This window comes from Aplysia californica, unplaced genomic scaffold, assembly GCF_000002075.1.
Source record: "Aplysia californica isolate F4 #8 unplaced genomic scaffold, AplCal3.0 scaffold00205, whole genome shotgun sequence".
NCBI classification, from domain to species: domain Eukaryota; kingdom Metazoa; phylum Mollusca; class Gastropoda; order Aplysiida; family Aplysiidae; genus Aplysia; species Aplysia californica.
Window position 1 is genome coordinate 1,013,015 of NW_004797475.1, and position 11,998 is coordinate 1,025,012.

The 11,998-nt window shown below is 38.3% G+C and overlaps 1 protein-coding gene across 1 annotated transcript in view; it reads right to left on the minus strand.

Annotated features, from left to right (window-relative positions):
* LOC101859859 overlaps nucleotides 1–11,458 on the minus strand; it is a gene marked incomplete in the record, with an annotated part of 164,557 nt that extends 153,099 nt beyond the window's left edge. Inside the window, 7 exon segments of the mRNA XM_013083017.2 lie at nucleotides 587–610; nucleotides 1,436–1,661; nucleotides 3,373–3,488; nucleotides 4,710–4,772; nucleotides 6,786–6,890; nucleotides 7,544–7,726; nucleotides 11,353–11,458. Of these exon segments, the coding sequence (XP_012938471.1) occupies nucleotides 587–610; nucleotides 1,436–1,661; nucleotides 3,373–3,488; nucleotides 4,710–4,772; nucleotides 6,786–6,890; nucleotides 7,544–7,660 (651 nt within the window).
* Between the last annotated feature and the right edge of the window lie 540 nt (nucleotides 11,459–11,998).

Below are 11,998 nucleotides of genomic sequence, written 5' to 3' on the forward strand. Positions count from 1 at the left end.
ATAGGTCATATGAGCGCGCGGGACACACCTAATACTTTTTCGTTGGTAGGAAATTTTGAATTTTGCCCGGGTGGCTAGGTGTGTGTGTATGTGTGTGTGTGTGTATGAACATGAGTGGAAAAGTTTGTTCATAGTTGTTGCTTTTTTTTATTTTTACAGCTGGATAAAAAATATTTTCTTGCACAGGACTGGCGACATAATGGAAGGAGTGAGAGAGTAGCAGGGAAGGATGAGAAAGAGGAAAAGAGGGAGGTATAAAAGTGGTACGAAAAAACTATGAAAAGGCTACATAATATGAGTGAAAATGGCAAACCACATCCATCTTTGACAACAATTAGTATTTCCCAGACAAATCCTGATTTATTTTCAGTAGAGTCTGTTTAATATTACTTGGAATGAATACCACAACCAAACTTCAGAACTCAAAAATATTAAAGTCTGTCATAAATAAATTTTTAATACTGTAGATTTTATAAAGTATGAAGGTAAAATCACAATTTGCCATTTTCCCCAATGATAATGTCACACCGAGAGCATACTAGCCAATAAGGGGGAACATGCTGGAAGGCGATAAAGGGCGACATACCCTGGGTCTTGGATGGGCCTCCACCTATTTCATACAGGACAGGTTGAGTAGCAGTTCATAGTTTATTTGGTTCAAAAAGAGAAACATTTCAGCAGGAATAGAAGTAGCAATAATGGAAAAAAGTAGAAGGAGAATACCACCCTAAAGCTCCCAAGAGCCTCTTGTGAAGTGCCATTGTTATTAACACTATTATTAACAGGTGGATAGTTGACTTTTTTTTCATGCATGACTGAGCACTCCCAAATGACGAAAATATGAAGCATAAATCATTTGAATATCCAGATTTAGGAGGTTAGTTTCTATAAGTTGAAGAAAGTAGAACAACATAAATTAAGGTCAATTACAACTGCAAAAGGCAAGATACAAAAAAATAAAACAATAGGAAAAAAGCAGTTTTTAAAAAGTGAGAGGACGTAGTAGTTCATAAATACTATCTGGAAAAAACAAAAGAAAGATTTTTTTTAAAGTTATTCTTCATTAGTGTATTACATCTACTACTTAGTAGAACAGAAAGTTCAAAAACACATGTGATTTCTGGTAACAAAAAGAAGGAAGAACGCAAGGTACATCCCATCAAAGATGACCAAAAAAAACCGCACAACCTCTCGAAATAAAGAGTACAGAAACTGGGTTATTATTTGCATTGCTGTGTTGTTGAGTCAAACATCCCAAGGAACTTGCCTTCCTTGACAAATATAAGATAGGTTTAATAGATGTGATAACAATATTGAGTCTGAACTCACAGATTCTAATTCTGCCTCATTTTTTGACCGGATGAGTAATAGAAAGAAACAGTTTTGTCTTAATTCTGCTCAACTATTGCTTTTCTTAATAACATAAGCATCTCACCTTGCAGATACGCCTATAACATTCTTCTAATCCGGCCAGCTCATCATTGCTGCTCGCCAGTTTGTGCACCTCCTCCGCTACTTCGTCAGCCACGAGGTCAGAAGGGGTCACCGTATAAGGGTCTGGGATCAGCATGTAGGGGTCAGGGTGCGGTGCCCAGCCCACTAAGCGCTCAGAGCGAGTGACACCGCTGTTAGCCACCGGGGTGAAGTTGCGTGGGTTTGGCCTGAAAATGACAGGAAAAGAGTTACTATAAAAAATTATAAAGTGAAATTAGATGACGAAAACAGTCGGACTAACACGGAGACCCCACATCGATGAGGGGGCTTGGTGTGTCAGAAAAGCTGTAGAGAGGAATAGCCCAAAACAGCGACGCATTCTCTCCTGATGATCTCCGAGCTAGAGTCCAGGATATGGAGCTTTCGATTGAGAGCAGCGCATAAAGCTGTTTTAGACAAGATACTCTTGCTGTTACAAGAAAGTACAGTACTTTGAAACTATTCAAGACAGCTACCCATTATCGAGGAGAAAAATGGGTGTCTTAGATAGGTGCTTTGCGCAATTTTAGAAATGTCACTATGATATTATAGTAAAAATGCAAGGGGAGGGGGGAGGGGGGGGGGAGTAGGAAGTAATCATTTGTACTGAAGATTGCCTAGGACAGGTAGTCTTTACCTGTAATGCTTTTTTTAACTAAACCTTACAGAACCAGAGTCAAATAGAGACATTAATTCTTCTTTGCAAAAGCAACGATATTGTCTCGCACCCACTTCTGATCACAAACATACATGACCTCACGCTAGCTGCTTTGACTGGACCAGTTATCCCAACTTTCCAGGATAACCCCAATGTGGTCATACACTGAAGCAACTGTACTGTTAGATCTTCAAATTCTATCATTTATATGATTCCGAACGTCTTGATGGCAAAGCATTCATTTTCATATGGGTTTATGGAAGTAAAGAAGGCGGAGCATCTTTTGCAGATTAAAACCCATAGTCTATGGTACTATAGTAGAGTCCTGATACAAACCTATCATTTTACAATTCCTACTGCAATAAAAAGGTGGAAGAAGGACAGATGAGGGGTAGGAGCAAGACGGCCGGGTTTGGGACTTTGGGAGGAGTTATTGCTGATAGGTAAAGCTTCTCACTTCTCATGTCAAATTTTGTGTTTGTGTTGGTAACAATTAACAGAAAAAAGTCTTACATTTTCTCACGTTTTTCACCCCACAGATAGTAAGAGAAGTAAAACCAAGCTCCTGTTTTCTCTGCTGCAGACAAAAAAACTTTAAGGTTTTATGTGCATTCCGATCCAATCATATTCTAAAAATCATAGAGAACAACAGAGAGACAGAGATAGAAAGGTGAAAAAAATTGTAAGAAAAGATAAGCTGCTGACTAGAGAGAGACGGGGAAGTAGAGAGGGATTGAAAGAAAGAAAGAAAGAGAGAGAGAGAGAGAGAGAGAGAGAGAGAGAGAGAGAGAGAGAGAGAGAGAGAGAGAGAGAAAGAGAGAAAGAGAAGAAGAGGGGGGGAGAGTGAAACAGACACAGATAGAGACAGAGACAGAGACAGAGACAGACAGACAGACAGACAGACAGACAGACAGACAGACAGACAGACAGACAGACAGACAGACAGACAGACAGACAGACACAGAAATGTCACCTAGATCTACCTTTTACAGACAGACAAAACCCCGTTAAAGACAAGCGGTGTATCAGATTGAGAAACACTACAGCTGAAGTTATTACCTTTATTACAATGGACAGCTCTCTGCTCTCCTCATAGAATAATATGGAACACAATTTCAGGATATCTTCAAATAGTGTAGCCAGAGTAAAAGAACAGACTGATCCTTAAACAAAGTCCCCTTTTGATCCTTGGACTACACTCTCCACCACCACCACCCCAACATCCCCTGCTAAGATCTCACCTGATGAGGTCATCAATGTTGTTGGGGTCAATACGTCTAGCCGGCCCCCATTTGCGTCTGTCATTGCGCTGGCTCTGTCTCTGTTCCTGAGCCGTTGTGGAGGCTGACTTACAGTTCTAAAAACAATATAAGGGCAGGGAGGGGGGAGCACATTTTTTAAATTTTGTGAACTGCTCCAAATATCTATTTAAAACAGCTGTCAAAAAAATACTATTATCAACAATACAAATTCCTCATGTCGGCAAGATATTCAAATGTATTAAGCCAAGAAAGTTAAATTTTTCAAGAGAGAGAAAAAATTGTTTAATCTTTTAAAAACAAGTGTGCATACATCATGAATTTTGTCTTGCTTTCTTCAACATTTAGAAATTACAACAGATTCAGAAAATGTAATTCGCTAAATTTTCACAATTTTGGGCATAGGACACCTGAACAGCTGTCTGACAAATTTTTTTACAAATACGTGCATACTCAATCATGTGGGCGGTTGGCAGGCGTGCTGGTGTGGTTTGCTCCCTCTTCCCAATTAAACATGTATCGTCCTTATCTTCTCTCCTCTTTTCTTGTGTTTGTTACCGTATTGTTATATTTTTAATTTCCGGTACTTGTATGACCTTACTGTGTTGCAAATGCCATAAAACTCTTACTGAAACTATACTCGGTCAGGCTATAGGCCAGTAAATTGAACTAAATCTGTTTTTGACTCTAATACGTCTCAAACCATGCCACTCAAGCATGGCTACCATTAACAGTTCAGTCTTGAAAATTCCAAACCATTTTTTATTTGATCTATTGAAATGCAGTTCAAAAACTGATCATTTCAAACAATCTTGTCTATACACACTAACAAACATACCCAATTTTAAAAGAACTAACCAAGCAGAAGGAAATCGATCCTTTCTTCACTTGAACCATGAATAGCAGGGACAAGGAGCAAGGACAGCAGACAGGCAAAATCATTGAAGCATAACCAATAAACTGGGGGGGGGGGGATCTCAAACTTAAACTCACTCTCTCTAGCTTTTACCATTGAAATCTAGTATTCACAGTTCTTGTCACAGTAAAATGTGTTACCACTATTGTTCCTTTCCCTATCTCATTGTGAGTGGCACATCACAGAAAAAGACATGTCATTAATAACAAACATCAAAAGAAGTACAAGAGCTTGAATCTGTTTGGGATATGTGGGACTAAAACCATAAATGTCAGCACACATTATTTGTGAACAGTATGACTTTTAAATCTATCAAAACGAAAAACAAAAATTAGCTTTGCAACTACTCTAATCTGCAAGAAGATTCCAGCATCAAGACATAGTGAGTAAAACTGTGTCTCACCCTCAGAGCTCCCCCAGTAAATCCTCTCTTCTCCTCCTTGATCCGCAAACCCTCCACCATTTTCTGTGTAAACATTGAATCATAAATCTCATCAAAGAGAATCAAATAAAAAGCACAGTAAATAAACTCAAACACATGAATAATCATTCTTCTTACCAAAGACATATGCCAAAGAAATAAGCAGTGATCTTCTTGTCATCATAACCCTGCTAGAGCTCAGGGAGTAATTGACTGTAAGATCTTCATCTCATAGAGCAGGCGATTTTATGTTCACGGCTTTTTCAATAGCATACAATATAGAATTATCCATTGCTTGACAAGCAGAATGTGCCAATTTCGAAGGTATATTTAATATTTGTACTGACTAGAATAATTATTTCAGATTTTGGCAAGAATTAATTTTGAATTATGCTTGGCTGCGGCTCAAAAGGCATGCGCTTTTCGATTTTAGAACAGCCAAGAGATCTTTAACATGCGGAACTTGCGCAATTTTTATTCCTGATTGAAGAAGATTCAATGCTCAATCCTACCTTCCCTAGGATTGAGGGGAGTAAGAAACATGAGTGAAAAATCCCAATGCTGACAGGGATCAAACTCCAAACCTCCACATTGAAAGGTGAACACCATATCTGCTGAGCAACTGAGCCCCCTTTATCCAATGATATTCTAAATAAGAAATGATGTTGTATAGCACTGAAGAAAGCCTGCCCGGCAGGATAAACAATAGAGACTTCTAATAAGAAAGAGGTCAATTAAAATAAAAAGGAAAGCTATTCAAAGTAAAAATCAAGATTCCTACAGAAACCAGGAAAAGTGACAAATGAAGTTAAAAGTAAGGACAAGGATGGTATGAAAAAACCTGACAAAAAACAACTTTTTACCCCTCCAAAAAATGGCAAAGTTTTCTTGAGTAGTTATACGGTGGAACTCGGATTCAATGAAGTCGTCGGGCCTGACCTAAAATCTCGTTGAATCCGAGTGCTCGTTATAGCAAACACGAGGTTTTGTGTAGATAATTACAGGCACTGAGCAAGTAATGTACAAGAGAAGTCACAAGTAGTGCCTGAAATGATTATGAGCTGTGTAAAAAAATAAAAAGACTGAATCGTTCAAATACACACGCCTGAGTCATCTCGATTGTTTACGAAAAAGTTGTGTTGCTGTGTAGAGCCTAATATACGGCAACTTTTGATTCCATAGACCAGCGCACGATTCATTACGTAGATCTACGTCAAGACTAGGTTATTATTGTAATAATGATCAGTTGCCAAGGGGAAAAAAGACTGTAACACGTTTGTATCTGCGACATTCAACGTCCGGACCGCTAGTGCCCCCCCCCCTGTGCAGGCCGCCCGTCTGACCCCAACACACGCCAGAGTAGACACGTGCGCGTGCCAACAACACATGTGTTGGTATCTAAAAAGGCCGCTGATTGGTCGCAATCGGGTAAGTGAATAATGGTTCACGATGCAGGTGCAATGGATGGTTACCGGGAATAGATAAAGTTCGTTCTGGGAGAAAAATTAGCGAAGCCACGTCTGCGGGGGCAGTTCACCCTGGAAGCGACCTCGTTGAATCCGAGTTCGCTGATTTAAGTGCTCGTTGAATCCGTGTTACTTTTATTGATTTTAAAGAAGAAAAATAAAGGAGAATCTATCTCATCTCGTTGAATCCGAGTTCTCGTTGAATCCGAGTTCGTTAAATCCAAGTTCCACTGTATAACTTGAACAATTTATTCGTCATCCTCTCTTCTTCTGAAAACTTTTAATTATACATTAAAAGAGACTTTTTAAATTTTTAAAAAACTTTAAAACCATTGCTCAATATAAAAAAAAATTGTCTCCTTTAGAGCCATAAGTATTTAAGCTTTTTTGGAGGGTTCGGCCAGTCTAATCATATATATTAAAGGAACATCTGAGAGCAGCCGAATGAATGCTGACGGATAAGAAATTTTAATACGTGCCTGGAGAAGTACAATACAACTGAAGCTTTCACAAAAACCTCAAAATGGTCTCTCTGAAATCAAATGACTGTCACTCAGTAAAACAGAGGGCTGAAGCCAGCAAACAGACTCACATATCTCCGGTCCTCAGCTGGTGTCCTCACTTTGAAGGACATCCCCCGGCCTCGGGCCAGAGGAGGGATCGCTGACTTGGACCTGGGAGGTTTGCTGTTCCCCTCCTGCACACAAGACAGAACATCAAATTTACAGTAAGAAATGATTCACCGTGTATTCTCCTTTGTTCTTGTAGCATGATTTATCTGACATCGGCTTAACGGCAACAGAGGATGAAAAAGTAAAAGTAAGTAAAGATTAACCAAAAACATGTAGTTAACAGTAATAAAATGTTTGCTCCTTTTAATCTCAAATTCTGACTTAAATACACTTATAGAATATTGATTGATTAACAGTAACTTAGATGAGATGTCGAACAATCTACTCAAATTCCATCTCAAAGTCAAACTAAAAGCAAATTTATTACATAATGGTTAAATGTAAAAGGGCTTTTAAAAGACTGCAATAACTATTACATGATTTCATTAGTACCAGTATTCTCAACAGTTCCCAAAAAGGATACCACATGAACAAAGTTATAAACCATTTTAACATCCTATCTCATTCCATCCAAACAATAAAAGTCATCTGTATCTGACCTTAATTACTCATAAGATAATATTCTAAGAATTTTCTCACATAACACAAAATAATAAGTAAATAACTTGACAAACGGTGGGTGTCCTCAAACTAACAGCTTTTAAAGTAACAGATTAATTAATGTGTCAATCAAATAAATGCACAAAGAGAAATAAATTAAGGCTGTCGAACTACCTACCAGGCCTAAATATATCCCCGTCATGTTGCGAGAGCGATGAGGCACTGAGGCTGTGTGGAAGGGCATGTTGCGAGTCATGGGCAGTCCTACCCCTCGTGGGCTGTTGTACACGTGCATATTGTGACTGCTAACACCGAGATCCCTGCTATGACTTCAACACAGGTTTATCCCTGCTTCAACATGCTGGGGACACAGAAAATTTGAGAAAGTAGCATTTTAACAAATTTTTTCCTGTGTATTCATGAGAAAAAGTTTAAAGACGAAAGGAAAGGCAGGGAGGGAGGGATATGGTGACAGGGGATTTTCTTATTATCTCCAAAAAGCCTTATTCATATACTATTTACTACAGTAAAAATTACTAATCATCTAGTATATTTTGCTTTTCTTTGCTTCACTTTAGTTCGTTATAAAGAAATAATATAGTCGAACATAATGTCCTAGATGACCACCCAATGTTGAGGAGAAAAGCAGTCATCTTAGACAGATGGCCTTCTTGGACAATCATAATGTCATTGTAATAGAAAAAAGACATGAGGAGGGAAATGGAAAGCGGTTGTTTATACAGGTGATTGTCTTGGACAGATTGTTGTTAGAGCAATTACAACTGTACGCTCAACAGATTTGTTATCCCTTTTCAGCAATTCTAAATTTGTACATTTCAGTCATCATTGCTCACAAATATTTGTCTTTAGAGAAGGACACAGAGAAGATCAAAGAGACTGAAAAGAGACTGAATTGAAATACACATGGTCGACAACAGAGAAAGTGAGAGATATTGTTTGGTTTTATCATGCTAAAGATTTAAAGATGCAATTTCTTAAAATCAATATAAAACAGTGGTATACCCCAACAACTGCACATAAACAAAGTGATTTCTAAGTGCGAGGATAATGGAGGAGCAGAGAGATTGGGTGGCAGGCGAAAGAAAACATTTTTCTATATTTTTATTTTTGACAGTCATTGATCTTGCTAGGCCAAAATACCTGAGGTCACATCATACCCAATCTGACATGTACCCAGAAGTCACCCACTGTAAATAAATCTAACAAGATTGTATTCGACAAAAACCTAAAATACGAAATTGTGTACAAGGCATTATATAAACAGGCCTCTTACATAGGCTTCCCCTGGGCATATCATTATTTTACTATCATTATTATCATTATTATTAAGTATTATTATTATTGTTATTGTTATTGTAGCTATTATTATTATTATCCTTATCATCATCATTATTATTATTATTTTTTTTTTTTTAAATTATTATTATTATCATCGTCATTATTATTAACAATAGGCATAATTATTATAAAAATAAAAATAATAATAGGGGAGAGCGGGGAGGCTTCAAACATATTTTTTTTACGTTTGACTTCAGGAACAATTTAAGCCAAACAAAAAAGTTTCACCATTACTGTTAGCCATTAGGGTATCACCAAGTGCGATATCAGCTTTGTGCTTCATCATGTTTTACCACCACAGTATCATATCTGAGGTACCCTACGATAACCAAAACCACCTCACTCTACGGGAGACATCAGACAAATGTAAGGGAAACTTCAGATGAAGAGGGGTGACTTCGGACAGAGTATTTCATGTATCAAATGTGAAGGTGCTGATAAAATGAGTTACTTCTCGGAATCAATCCCTGAGGAAAAAGATACTTCACGCTTAAAGGTGAAGCATTAAAAATTTATAAGTATGACATTATAAAAGGCATGTTATAGTTCAAGAATGTCATAATATGGCATCAATAAGAAATTTACAAATTTGACCCTAGTGTCGAGTTTTGGCCAATATCTCCATTTGTGGATTGCGAGAAGTAACTCATTCGACAGCATGCCTCACAAATATCCTTTTTGAGAGGCAAAACTTCGACAAAGCATACAGCTATATTTCTACCTTAAATTGTTTAAGGTGTGAAAATGTATTTCACAATAGTAAGAAATCGTAGAAAACAACTATCCAACTACGTCATAAACCGGTCCTTTTTTATGCATGTTTGTATGTGTTAACTTGAAATCTCCCCTTATAATTGTAAAACAGAGTTCAGTGATGCCCTTTATAACATATTAGGTTTTGCAGCGATAAACAGAGATAAAAAGTATTCTTTTCCACGTTAGTTTTCGAGTATGTCAACTTCTGGATTTGGTGAAAGCACAGCATTAATAAAGGTGCTCCATTAGCTAAATTAAACTATTATTGTCGCTTCTCTCTGAGCAATGACCTCTAGATTAAATCCTCTTATGTGTTTTTTAAACATGCGCTGTTTGAGGGGTTTTCATGGCTTCTCGTTACATCCTGACGGAGAAGGACGTAACATCGGAGATTCATCATCTCATCATCATCATCATCATCATCATTATAATAATAATAATAATAATAAATAGCATTTGTATAGCGCATATCCCCGTTCAACAGCAGGCTCTATGCCCTTTACACTATATTATTACCCCAGCAGACCATAGAACGCTACGAAACATTCTCAGCTTCCTGGGAAGCACACAGTGCAAGCAGCTGATTAAGCGCTCAAACACTTACAAACTGACAAGATCTTTCGCTGTCTATAGCCGGGTACCCATTTCCACCTGGGTGAAGTGAGGAAAATTTGTGTAAAGTGCCTTTCCCAAGGACACAACGTCAGGCCCCTGACGGGATTCGAACCCACGACCTTACGGTTACGAGTCCGAGAGCCTAACCACTAGGCCACCGATGCCACATATTAATTATGACAATTAATCAAAGATAATGATAAAAGCGTTTGTTTACAGGGCAAATTCCTACTCAATAGAAATCTCTAAAATCTATACAATCTATATCATTACCCAAGAACACCTGATAGCATTCCATAACAATCTCAACGTCCTAAGCAGCATACAGTCCAAGCTCCAGATTAAGTCGGAAAACACTAAAAAAACTCATCTGACAAGACATCTTTCCCGCCTACAACTGGGTACCCATTCCCACTTCGATGAAGTGAGGAAAATATAACAATATACCTCTACCAAGGACATAACTTTTGCCCCTGGCAGGGTTCAAACCCATGACCCTTCAATTATGAGCCCAGAAGCTTAACCATAACCACAACCATTGACACCAAATCTAGCATTATACAATTTGTTATTTTTTAGTCCTTTGAGGAAGTGTGTCTGTGTTTCTCTGGAAATTACCATTAATGAAACATACTTCAGAATACAATAGACCTTCAAGGACCTTTTGTGTGATGGAAGGGATTTCACATTCAAATTTTTTGACACACATTCACTATCGGAGTAATCATATAAGTCATACCATCGTGCAGAGAAAACAGACAGCAAAGAGGAAATTTCTATACACTCTAATTTCTATTTTTGTTTGTCCACTTTTTCATCTTCCATTCAATTCCTTATTTTTCTTTTGTTTTACCCTCAAAACTTACCACCAAAAGGTGCTGGCGTACACAATGTATAGGGCCAAGGCCTTCAGGCCTTTTATTTCTTTATCAGAACCTTTCAAAATTTGTATAACTTGACGTCTTTTAAATGAACCGGACAATATCAATGCTGAAGTCATTTACAGCTTACAGAGGTATAAAAAGTGGGCGTCTCATAACATGTCGACTGTCGACACTAGATCTAGACATCGTGCCCTTTTCTTGATCTTCCTTGTTGACTTCGAGTTGACTTTCTCTGTGAGGTGTCTTTTTATTTGTTATGACTGCTACTGCTAGGATTACCTGTTGATCAACCACTTTCTCAAAATTGTGGACCATTAAATTGAACATATATCCAACTAAAATGACACTGAGTTCCGTTTGACATGTCACTCACATATTTCTTGTCCTCCAAACAAGATTTTGTCCACTTTTTTAAATTCCTTTCCGAAAGTCAAAACTCTTTTTCCAGGTGAGTCCAAAGCAACACAATCGCCATTGATTTACCGAGGTCCGAACATTTCCGACTGCAGCTTCGGAAAGGCTCGGCATTGTCCGCAAGCCTAATAGCCCAAAACAAGCAAAACGAAACTAAGCGGAGACGAACGAAGTCTTCGATACATAGCAACGTCTTGTTACGACGGACGCTACAGGTCAGCTGAACTGGGGGCGGGAAATTTACAGCTCCCAACTAAACCGATTAAGGCATACGGCTGAAAGACGATTGTCAGTCAGTCACAAGAGGTCATGGATTTCTCGCCACGCGAGTGGGGGATTCGGAATGGAATTCAGGGACAAATCCCTGTAATGAAAACAATAGCGAGGGATTTGAGTACGCTGGAGCACTTCGACACACCGATACTATAGCTGGTTCCCTGTACCTTGTACTCCTTACAAGCTGATGATTAGACGTAACAGGCGTCTTATTATTTCCTCTCTAGCTTGCGCTGTGAAACATTATCCTCACTCTATAGCTTGCCATGGGTGTTTATAATGATGACAGACGCCATATTCAATTAATCAGAAATGCAAGCCAGCCAGTC